Below are 12396 nucleotides of genomic sequence, written 5' to 3'. Positions count from 1 at the left end.
AACTTGTGCCATATGACATGGTGCTTCATCTGCTGTGGTCACTGTGTCAGAGTGCAGCCACCACATTCCACTCAGGATGATATCACTGGGTCAGGAAGGGGCATCATGATTTCAGCTCCTGCTCCAGGGTACCTTGTTAGCAGCCTTTCTGGAAAGGCAAAGGAATGTGCCTCTCTCTGGAGTGGGCAGGTTGAAGCCAGGCAGTAATATTTTGCTGCAGCAGATGGATATAAAAAGGTTGGGATTAAGAGGAAGTATATTTCAAAAGAAATTAGCTAGCAAGACACGCACATTTAATGTTTATGGTTTGGAGATTAAGACATCAGGCTGGAACTTGGGATATCTGGGTTAAATCCCAGCTCTGTCAAAGGCTTCTCATAACATGCTGGGCAGGTCATGTAAGGTAATACTTTCAGAAAGGACTCAGGATTTGGGAGCTTAAATCCAATTGACTTTGAGTAACTTCCTCAGTGTTTAAGGACAGATGCACAAAAATACTGAGGCCTTCTGGTACTCAGCATTGCAGCATAGCTGGTGTATGCCACAGACGTCAGGCAAAGCATTGTGTGCTTTGGGAAGCACTTCAGCATGTGAGGAGGCCTGGAGGTGACAGCTGGGGACTCCCATAAAGCTGAGTTTGTGGAGGGCCTGCAGTGGATGTGCACCTCATACAACAACACTCAAGGCTCAGTGATGGTCTCTAGGTACAACCCAGCACAAATACATACTAATGAGGGCCTAAGTAGATAGATCCCGTTAGAGCTTTTGTATCGTCTCCCTGAGGAGTGAATGCTAATACCAACAATCATGAAAAGATTTTGCATATTTAAAATTAAACAAGTTTCATTCTTTAAATGGGGAGGACTCTGTTTCCAGCCAGTGAAGTACACAAGACACCTTCATTTGCTGGTTGAGCACATACCTGATGGGAACTGGCTGTGCAGAAGGCTGGTGAGGGAAACTAATGCGTGCAGGGACACTGCTCACCTGTACAGCTGTAAACCTGCAGCTGGCTGTCCTGCTCCTTTTTAAAAGAGCAGCCCTAAAATTCCTTTTCACTTTTAAACATTTATTAAACCTGTCTGGAAACTATGCTTGTTTCGTCTCCTGCCAAGATTACAGATGATAAAAGCCAGTTTGATAAGGCCCTTTGAGACCAGCTGTGGCCTGAAAGAAGCCTGAGAGTTGCGTATCGGGTGGGCTCTGAGACTATCCTAGACCTTTGCTTGCTAATTACACATCCTGAAACCATGGTTAGAGTTTTTGTTAAGGGCGTTTATTAACTAGGTGCTTGTGAGCAGGAAGAGCCTGCAGCCTGCTCCAGGAACTCACTGCCCGCATGAAATGGCTGCAGCCTCCGCCCCTTGGGAAGGAACCTGCTCTCTGGCAGGCAGCATGGGGGCCTTGCTCACCTCTGCTCCCATGTCATACAAGACTCTTGCTTGCTTTTGCCTGTCTGGGACACACAGCTTGCATCAGAGGCACTAACTGCCTCCAGCGAGCTGTGAAAGGAGAATTTCATAATGAATGAGGGTGATTTGCTAAGTGGGGGGTCCTGGAACCCAGCTGTAATTGTGCTGCTGCTTTATCTCAGCCTCACAGCTGCTCGTGTAATGGCCTGACTGTGATCTGCTCCCTCCCCCTTATGCCCGCTCTACCCTTAGGCTCCTGGAGGAGCTGTCAATTCGCAGGCCCTGTTGCAGTCCCTCACCTTGCTGCCCTCACCTGCAGCCTGTGGGTCTACACAGATTCCCTCTTGAATTGCGGTTGAATTGTGACTGCTAACCTGACTATCATATTTTAAATATCAAGCTTTTAAATGAAATACTTAAGCCCAAAAGAACTCTTGAAGACAGCTGTCTTCAAATGATGTCTCCTTAGAAGATGTAGTGACACAAGAATATTGTCTGTATTATTCCCCTTAAGATATCCTCTCTTCAGCTGATAGACAAACTTCACATAAAGGAAAAAGTCTTCCTTTTTACTGAACTGAAACAAGAGCCTCAAAATGCAGAAGTGAGTTAGAAAAAAAGGGTGAGGGTTTAAGAGAGAAAACCCTTTTTTCTCTTGAGACATGAATGTCAATAGGTTTGAATTATGGGCCTGATGTAATTAAAAAACACATAACTAGTTGTTTTTAAGTGCAGTTGTTTTTACTTAATTGATTTTGCTGCCACGACTAAAGGGAATTAATTAAATAAATAAAATGCACCTTCCTAGTGAATTACTGGAGACAGCTGAGTCTCTGTTGGAATCTAATTGCTGCAAATGCTCCAGTTTGTTGCCAGCAATAGTTTTCTGTAGAAGGTGCTGGGAGAGAAGGGGTAGGGTGGTGTGGGAGGGGGCTCATTCCCTAGCAGCTGCAGGAGGGAACAGTCTGCTCCTTGTATAGTATTTTTCTTCGTTGTCAGCAAAAAGAATATTCCTTCAAATGCTTTGCATGAAGACTTTGCTTAGAAAGTCTTTATTCATAGTTAATTACTAGCTCTCCGCAGCTCCCATCTTTAATTACCTTTTAAAATGCAGGTTACAAAAATGCACTGACATTCCTTCTTTTTTGTTACTGCATAAATTAGAAGCTTCTCAGCTGCTTGCCTGAAACCAGGCCAGCCTGCAGGAAGAGTGGGACAGGTTCCCTTTGTTGACTTACTGATACCTCAGAGCTTATTTGCACCTTGCTCTACAGAGCAAGACAGAAACCCTCAACTAGCATTACGTGAACTAGCTCCATGCCTGAAGCTTCATGACCATGTTGGCACTCCCTCTGAGCTAACTAACAGTGCAGAGTCACTAGGCTGATGCCACACTACTGTGGTTATAGTGTTTCTAGGGCCCAAACTACCCAGTGCTGCACGCTGAGAGTCTCTAACAGGGTGCTGTGTTATGCAGGGCAGATGAGCCTTTGCCCACCTCCCATTGCCACATCCATGGCTGCCTAGGTTTTTGCTTTCCGTTCATTCGCCTGGTAAATCTATTTCTTCATCTGCAACTTTCCTTATAGTCTAGTTCTGAATTTCACAGCTAGAACTTGGACTTGATCTTGAAGGTCTTTCCCAACCTGGTTAATTCTGTGAACTGCTAATAATTTCCTCTCCTGCTCAGGAAGTGCTTTGCTGTCCCCGCTTGGTGCTTTTTCTGAGCACTGGTTAGTTTATTGGATGTGTGAGAAAGTCCATCATGCTGTCTTTATTTAGCCAATTGTTCTGTTACTCAGTGACACCCCATATCCCTAGGAAGAGAAACTGGGAAAAGGAAAAGGCACACATGGACTGAAATGGAAACAGATTTGACAAAATAAAATAATAACCCCCTTAATACTAACAGAAATTCTATTCAGGCAGTGTGGTGGTCACAAGCTGTGCACTTGCAGTGAACACAAGATGTCAAGCACTCTGAACACCACAGCTCTAGTGAAAATGCTGAGGGTCACAGGGAACAGGAATGTCAGTTTTGGGACTCAGAATGATGGGTGAGACTCTCCAGGGACTGTCTTTATAATGAGTGTGATGTTTATGGTATGGAATACTTGAGTGGGCCTGCTTTTGCTCCTCCTAGCTTTAGCATCTGTCTAACTTAAAGCTGCTAAAGACCTTGATAATTATGGAGACCTGCATACCATGGCTGGCCATGAACAAAACAATGGTGTCTTACCAACTTTGTTCTCACTCAATGGGGTGCTGCAGTCTTCTCAGAAATGCTCTTTTCCTGGGTAGAAAACTGATTCTGATTCTAACCCAGTGAAACCAGGTCATACATAAAAGATATTTTCAGGGCAAATCATCAAAGGTGCAAACTGCAAATTTTGTCCCCCTGCCCACCCCCTTACCACTGCTACCAGTCATGTGCTGGCTCTGACCAAGTAAGCTCACTGCTGCTGCTGTAATGCATGGGAAAAATGCACTGTCAGGTTTTAGGGGGTGATGGTAGGTGGCATTTAATATATGCAAAAGAAATACATGCAAAAGGACAGCTGTTGACTTCTGTATGCAGTAACAAGCAAGGATGCTAAATATTATTTCTTCAAGACATGTTCAGGACAGTGTGGAGGGGTCCTTCACTTGCTGCCTGACCACTCCATGTCCTAGATGAAATGTGCAGCTGGGGTCTGCCCCAGGTTTCCATAAATAAAATATCTCCAGGGCACTTCCATGCTTGGCACGTTTTACTGGGAGGCCAAGCAGTGACAAGGTTCAGGTCTTGTGAGAGGAAGAATCAAAGGGGTGAGCCTCCCCAGCTTTGGCACTTGCCATCTTTGGCCTGTGGCAGGGCTTTCTTTAGGACAATGTCTGGTACCCGAAAGCTGATACCTCTGTCTCTTTTCCTGGCAGATAGAAGAGCTCTTTGTGAGTTTTGAGGACACTCCCTTAGGAGCAGCATCACTAGCCCAGGTGCACAAGGCAGTCCTGCAGGATGGAAGAACAGTGGCAGTGAAAATCCAGCACCCAAAGGTCCAAGCCCAGAGCTCCAAGGATATTTTGCTTATGGAGGTAAAAATAGCTATTGATTTGATTGACATAGCAATTGCCATCAAAACCTGTGGGAGGCACATTTAAATGTGATGTAAACAGGTATAACATCACCATCCTGTAGCTTTGAAACCTCCAAATATAAGAGCTGTCTTATGGGAATAATACAGAAAGTTGATGAGGATTACATTGCAGGTGATTGCGTGGAAGGAGAAGCTGAACAAGAAGGTAAGAGTGAAGGAAGGCAGAATGAGATGCTTAGGTAAACATGAATGACAACAAATTAAGTCCATATGAAATTTAAGAACTAGAATATGAGTCCTGAAGCCTCTCTTCAGCCTGTGTGCCCATCAACTGGTTGATTAAACAGGTCTTGGTTGTCCTCGCATTCAGGACTGTGTGGCCAAGGAATAATAATTCTTTGTTTAGCATGTTTTCAGTTATATTCCAATATGGATTCAACAGTGGCTGAGGTTACTGTGATTTAGTTTTGTTTCTTGATCAGCAGCTTAGTGCTCAATTGGTTGATGCTGGAAACAAACACAGTCAAACATGGAGAGGATCATCCAGTGCAGGCAGACACACAAATGAGGGATTCAGCTAGGCAAAAAGCGTCAATGCCTGTCTCCTGTTCCTCTGCTGAATGGTGGGTACCATTCATGTTCCCAGTACAATGCTGTAGCTTCTCCCAAACTTCCCTTTGTTGAAGGGGGGAGCTGGAGAAAAGCTGTGGCACAACACTGCATTGCAGTAGTCAAATATGCCAGTGATATGGTAGGGAACAGGAAATGGGGACAAGACTGAGGTGGAGGAGTGGCGAAGGATTAGGTCTGTAAACGGTAATGCTAAAGCTAAGAGCTCTCCTAATAGGCATGTCCATATATGTAGTGCAGTAATATACACATCCACTGGCATACAGGTACACCCAGGGGAATAAAGAGGGGAACCTTAAGCTGAGGAAGGTCTAATAAGTTTTTAGAGGGTGCTGCTGATACAGTGACACAGAGTTCTCCATCACAGGAGATCAGGAATCAAAGATGCTGCCAACACCCTCTCAGGGAAGAATGTAATTGAAGCTTCTTTGGGCAGCTAAAACACTCTGCTTTGAGCAATCCTGGCTAGTCTGCAAAGAAGAACAGCTGGCTCCAGCTGGAGCACATACTTTTTTGCAGCAACTTTCAACATTTATCTTGAACTCATAGTGAAAGAAAATGTTTGGTTCAATAAAGATATCCCAGTTAGATGAGATAGGGCTGTTGCAGTGCTTCTTTGAGAGCACATAACTGTTTGAACTGGCTTTGGGTCCAGCTGTGGATTGGTATTTGATTCAGGTCCTCTTCAGGACTGACTGCAGCGATCTGCCCAGAGTTTGCTTTTGTGAATCATCACAGGTACAGCAGTTCTCAAGGGGCTTATGGTATCTTTCACTCCTGTCCAGGACAGGATGGCAGAAACTAAGCAGTTAAAGAGGAAGGATGAGCAGGTAATGAAAGATTATGAGACCAGGACAATAAGAGAATTGTGTATGAATGAGCCACCCACCTAGACCCACCTTGGGATGTTTGTCCTTTTAACAGTGTGTATCACAGGAAAAGTCTTCCCTCACACCATGCTGCTGTGATTCCTGACTATATTGGCAAGCACATTTAAACAATTTGAGAATGATTCCTTTATTTTCTGGTTTTAGACTAATCCTCATGGAAAACATGAAACTAAACCAGTGTGTTTGCTTTTTTTTTTTTTGCAATATATTATTGTCCTTCTTCTACAGACAGTCTAGCTTGTCATTCTTGAGATCTGTGGAGAAGTAGCTCACAACATGACACATGCAGTCTTGTTTTTAAAGAGTCTCTTGTGGAGTGCTGGCTTACATGCTTAATTGTATCCTTGTGTGAGACTATTTTTGTGTAGGCTGAAGTGAAAGCCAGATGAATATGCACTGAGGGTCTGGTTCTTTGAGAATCAGACAGACATTCCAGTTAGATGGGAGGTTGATTTAAATATTGAAGCAGATGGTCTTATTTAGAGACCAATGGGAAGGAACCTGAATGGAAAAAGCTAGATGGAAGATTCCTAAATTCATTTGAAGTTTCATAGCATCAGTACTGACTCTTTAAAAATTGGTGCAGCATCTGATAAATCAGAGAGAGATACCTCACTGCTCTTATATTGGTACTTATTTCAAGACAAAATGTCAGAAAAAGGACAGGCCAAATATTTGTTAAATATGTCCCTGCTGATGGTCAAGTTGGCAAATGGGTTCAAACGAGCATTTTAAGAAAGCAAAAAACAATGTATGACTTTTCTCACATTGGACACCAATAAAATAATTGTGCAGCCTCTGTAAAGTTTATGTATATGTTCATGAAGATTGCTGGTTATATTTCATTTGGGTGACATAGATTTGAAAGGATTTATGCCTCTATCTGTGACAGTAGAAAAATCATTCAATAGTGTCTGGAACCTGGTGATTACGTTTTTAAAGGAACACTGAGTTTGAAACTTACATTTAGATAAGAGAAGTAGAGACAGGGGTGGAGAACAAAATGCTTTCACACTGCTGAACAGGAGCAGTGATGGTTCATAAATTTATTTCTTGCCATGCATTTCAATGATAGCAGCTTTCTGTGTGTTTTTCAAATGTTCCTCCTGCAGTGCAGGAATTCCCACCTCAGTGGTGAAGATCTAGAAAGTGAAACTGCCCCGAAACACACATTGACAAGTCTATTTTAATTTTCAGATGGATGTACAGAACAAGTAAGATAAAGACAGTAATGTGCTTTGCATTTTTATGTTTTATTCCTGTTTTATGACTCAGATAGTTAGAAAAAAAGCCCACAAAATGTTTTATTCTCCCTAAGATGTGGTCCAAACTGTCAGCTTGTGTCAGTTTGTGACTGGTTCTGAAACTGGCCCTTCACTGGAACAGAAAACATGCTTGACTGCTGTGCAGCTTTGATTATGCATTCCAGTCACATAGTCTTCATTTTCTTCAGGAAGGACTGGCCATTACTCACCCCTTAAATGTTGCTTTAACCAAAATTTTCCAGAAACACCTTGGCTGAGCTTTTTGAGGCCCTGTCTAGCAGAATCCTAATTCCTTTAAGAAGAAGAGGATGCCAGCTGGTCAATATGCAGTACGTGGAAAACGTCACCTCAGCATTGCTGAGGATGGCTGTGACTGATGCTGAGGAGCAGTGTGCCCTCTGACCCTCACCAGAAGTTTCCTTTAAAGATCTGTAGCCTACTACCTGTATCCAAATGCCACTGCCAGGTCTGTGAACTGGCCAGTGAATTTTCTGTGCTAGCAAAATTCTTGCTTAGCAGTGGAATAAGTAATGTTAAATGTCAGCACTCAGAAGAGAGTTGCTCTTAGGCTGAGCCCTTGGTGAGATCTATCCAGGTGGTCTTTTCTCCAGGGCTTTGCTCTTTTTCTTCTAGGCAGCAAGCAGCTGGGCTCCCTGTGATGTCTGTGCTGTCATTTAACTCTTAGGTGTGCCTATGTGGAAGGGCAAGTCAAAGTTTGTGTTGCATGACCAAAGAATGACACAATGTGTTGCATTGTGAACCCTACAGGCACTTGGGGCATAGGTTGGGGATGTTATAAATGACATGGAAGAGTCCTTTTCAAAGCAGCATTATCTATAGCTGCGTGATTTTCGAGCCAGGATGCAGCTGATTGTTTCCTTCTTCTCAGGTTCTCCTCTTGGTTGTGAAGCAGATCTTTCCAGATTTTGAGTTCATGTGGCTGGTGGAAGAAGCTAAGAAGAATCTGCCCTTGGAGCTGGATTTCCTCAATGAAGGCAGAAATGCTGAGAAGGTTGCTGATATGCTCAAGAATTTTGACTTCCTGAAGGTGAGGAAACACTTATTTCCATGTATGTATGTGCATTAATAGTCTGACTTTAGCCACCTTGTGCACCTCATTCACCACTTAGAGGAAGCATACAGAGGGAGAATGGAGCTCAGTTCCTGTGTGTTGTTCATCCTCAACTGCTCTGCTGATACCAACCAGAAACTTCTCTGAGACAGGCATCATCCTTATCAGTTTCCTACTGTAGGCACCATATACTGGATGAGGAGTGGTGACTTGGGGCCAGTTGTCTCTGGATCCTGCTACTTGTTTTCCCAAAGAGTGTTTCTGAACTTCTCCAGAGACTTGTGAATTTTCCACACTTTATTGAGCCATCTGATGGTGCCCTTTCCTGGGCTTTATCTCAGCTGAAGACATGGGATATGGACATGCTGGAGCGTGTGCAGAGAAAGGCCACCAGGATGATCAGAGGGCTGGAGCACCTCTCCTATGAGGACAGACTGAAAGAGTTGGGGCTGTTCAGTCTGGAGAAGAGAAGGCTCCAAGGTGACCTTCTTGTGGCCTTCCAGTATCTGAAGAGGGCCTACAAGAAAGCTGGGGAGGGACTTTTTAGGCTCTCAGGTAGTGATAGGACTAGGGGGAATGGAATAAAGCTGGGAGTGGGGAGAATCAGGCTGGAAGTGAGGAAGAAGTTCTTCACCATGAGAGTGGTGAGAGCCTGGAATGGGTTGTCCAGGGAGGTGGTTGAGGCCCCGTCCCTGGAGGTGTTTGCAGCCAGGCTGGATGAGGCTCTGGCCAGCCTGATGTAGTGGGAGGTGTCCCTGCCCACGGCAGGGGGGTTGGAACTAGATGATCCTTGTGGTCCCTTCCAACCCTGACTGATTCTATGATTCTATGAAATGGATATAAACCAGAAAAGCTAGACTGAAGCTGATGGTGTCAAGCAGGACTGGGAATGCTGTGTATCTCAGGGGGAAGCATGATCTTTTCTCCTTCAAAAAAGCACATTCTCAATATGGAATTGAGCATTCAGCCTTCATACGTGTTCATGGCTTATGTATTCATGTTACCTGCATACAAAAAGTCAATTGCACCAACCTTGTGCTCTCCCCCACGGACATGCTTGTCCCACCTGCCCTGCTACTTCACTGACTAAGGTCACTGACAAATGTGTCAAGTACAGCCAGTCAAGTAAATATCTCATTCTTGGAAGGACCTGAGCCCCTATCTTGAAGCTTGCACATGCACACCTCTCGTGCTGATGCACAAGAGGCAGAAGCCTCCACTGTGTGTATTCTGGAAATACACAAGTATGATCAAGCACACATAGTGCTCTGGGCACAGTCATTTGATGTACCTGCTTTTGCACATGCACAAAGGCAGTAAAAAATGACCCCCCCTTGGGACCTTCCTGCATACACGCATCAAAATGAGGTTCTCAGTTCATGTTTATGCAGAAGCCCCAAAATGGAAGTGACAAATATCTGAAATAAGGTGAGTTTTGTTAGACTTTGCAGGCTGGTGCATCTTTTTATCCTTGCTTCCCCCCTTGCTTCCTTGTTACCTGATGCCAGCTTTGGGGAAGTCCTGGAGCCCCATAGCAGCAGTGGCCTTCCCTTAGACACAGGTAGCTAAAAGCCACCAGGGCTACAGAAGGTCAAAGGACAACGATTTTGCTGAGTGGGCGCTTCTCAGAAGTGATGCACCTTGAAGAGCTGTATCCATTGCAGCTGTAACTAGGATACTGTGAAGTAAATCCTCATGGAGACAGCCAATTACCTCCTCACTGGGTTGAGGAGCTATCATGGTATCAATATGTGTAACAATAACAAATGGCTTGAGATGGCTAAATAATGGATCCTTCTGTCTGACCTGCCAATTCAGAGACATGTTCATCACCCAAAGGCAACAGAAGAATTGGGCTCCTGTATCATTAATTTTCCTAAACATGCTAGAAAGCTGAGAAGTAGATTTTGTGCTGTGAACCTGTTTGAGCTTTTAAAGCCAGAGATAAATTGTTTCCATGCACTAGCATTACAGGCAAACATCTGTGAGTAATTAAAAAAATCACTGAAGTATTTGGCTGTGAGTGAGAAATCCAAATGCATGGATAGTGCTTTACAAGCCCACTGACTTACATCTGTAAATCTTGAGACAAGAATGAGTGTCATCTGAAATGATCTAAGGTGGCAGGGATCAGTGAGCTGGATGGTCTGGGGAACTGTTTTGGTTTGCTTTCTCACCAATCTGACTGTAAAGAATGGACATCCAGATAAGCGGGGAAGGCTGTGAGATACTGACTCCCCCTTGCTCATAGCAGATCTCTAGTATCAAAGCTTGTGGAAGGTTCAAATGCGAAGTATGCCAGAAGTTTTGAACAGTGAGATGAGGAACACTGGAATTGCTCAGTAAAGGAGTTTGATCTAAAGTGGCACACATATAGTAGGGTAGAAGTGAGTGACATTGGAAAAATGATCTCTCTAGGACAGGAACAGTGTGGGAGGCAGATAGTCTGTGAGGGACTGAGACACTGTCAGTTGCTACAATCAGAGCATAAAACAAATGTTCATGAGTTACAATGAGCTACAGTGGCCTGGCTGGTTCCTCTGGTTTTTTGTCATGCCAGATGGACAGCACCTCTTAATTCTTCTTGTCCTGCCCCAAGATGGTATACCCTTGCAGTGTGTGAGTCCTGAGTCCATGGATGAGTCAGGCAGGTAAGGAGAGGGGTCTACACAGCTGTCTCTCCCTTTAGAGGATCCAAAACGTGCAACTCTGTACTGGGGCATAGTAATGGAAATGAGTGGAGCTCCCTTATACCGTAGTGAAATGTGCCTATGTGGCTTCACCCATGTGCAAAAGCAAAGCTTGATAGCTTGGGAAGATGGTCAGCATAGTGATGTGAGCAATATCCAAGGGGAACGTCAGCAAGGGACTCTTTACAGTAGAGGCTGCAGCATGAAAAGAATGTGGCAGGAGAAAGAAGCTAGAAAAGGGGGAGCCAGCCTGGGCAACCTCTGTGTCACTGCCTCTCTGGGTGACACTAGGCCTCTTACTGTTATCTCACCTCAGCTTGATTTACTGCGGATTGAATGACAAGTGCTTTGACATTTTACACTTGTTGCTGTGTCACACTGACAGTAAGATAGTTAAGGATCTCCCAGGGCTTCTGTGACAAGCCCCTTATTTGTGACACTTGGTTTTCAATTGCAGATGACCTCACTATGCAGGGTTTGTCAGCTCAAAGGCATTTGTGTTCCATGGGGCACTGCAGAGGTACGGTTTATGGTGATGATTTATCATTTTTAGAGCTGCTTGAGTAGGCCCTGGGCATAGCAAACGAGATGCAGTTTCTGTGTAAAGGACCTGAGTGGATGATTCAGAACTTGACATAGATACTAGTTAGGCAGCCCAGCTAGAGGAGCTGCAGAGCAGATAAAGCCCTTAGAAATCAGTGGAAGTGGGAGGTGGTCAAAATCTTGTGGAGCATGGCCAGAAATGTGCCATAAGGACATATCCTGCTGTTGTTGAATTGATGTGTTACCCTGGCACACATCATTGCTGTCCTGGGGAACAGGCCTATAAATGGATTTAGATCCCTTGTTCTCAGGGAAAAAAGAAGTCCTCATTTCAGCCTGTTCCAATTTTACTTTTTCTGGGCTTTGTGTTATATATTCTCCTTGCTTTCCCAACCTGTTGTTTGACCTAACCCATCTGTTCCTGTTTCAGGTCCCCAGGATCTACTGGGAGCTCTCGTCAAGGCGTGTCCTTCTCATGGAATTTATGGAAGGGGGACAAGTGAATGATAGGGCCTACATGGAGAGGAATGGCATCAATGTCAATGAGGTAGCTACTCAGCCATCTCTGAGTTGGGTGAGGTGGGAAAAGCAAAACTGATGTTGACATCAGCTGACAGTGATCCAAAACAGAGGCTAACGTGACAGGAGGGGACAGAAAAGAGAGCACGTACGGATGCAAACAGAGCCATCAAAGAGGTCTCAGTTCTTGTGCTTCTGAGAAAAGTCCATAACCCCTTTTGGGGAACACTGTCCTGTACACCGCACAAAAGATCTTTAAGAAGTCAGACAGCAAAAGATGACCATGCTCTTATACCCC

At 44.4% G+C, this 12396-nt stretch overlaps 1 protein-coding gene across 2 annotated transcripts in view; it reads left to right on the top strand.

The window, feature by feature from the left end:
* Window positions 1-12396, top strand: part of ADCK1 (aarF domain containing kinase 1) — a 72307-nt gene that overhangs the window by 42644 nt on the left and 17267 nt on the right. Inside the window, exons 4-6 of one of the 2 annotated variants that reach the window (XM_054400199.1) lie at window positions 4329-4487; window positions 8164-8322; window positions 12010-12126. In XM_054400199.1, coding sequence (XP_054256174.1) covers window positions 4329-4487; window positions 8164-8322; window positions 12010-12126 — 435 coding nt within the window. The remainder of the gene's footprint in view (window positions 1-4328; window positions 4488-8163; window positions 8323-12009; window positions 12127-12396) is intronic. The other variant, XM_054400198.1, reaches the window with a different exon arrangement.

This window comes from Indicator indicator, chromosome 4 (assembly GCF_027791375.1).
Source record: "Indicator indicator isolate 239-I01 chromosome 4, UM_Iind_1.1, whole genome shotgun sequence".
In the NCBI taxonomy this organism is placed as follows: domain Eukaryota; kingdom Metazoa; phylum Chordata; class Aves; order Piciformes; family Indicatoridae; genus Indicator; species Indicator indicator.
Note: the sequence above shows the minus strand (reverse complement) of the source record. Positions and strands in the feature narration are given on the sequence as shown.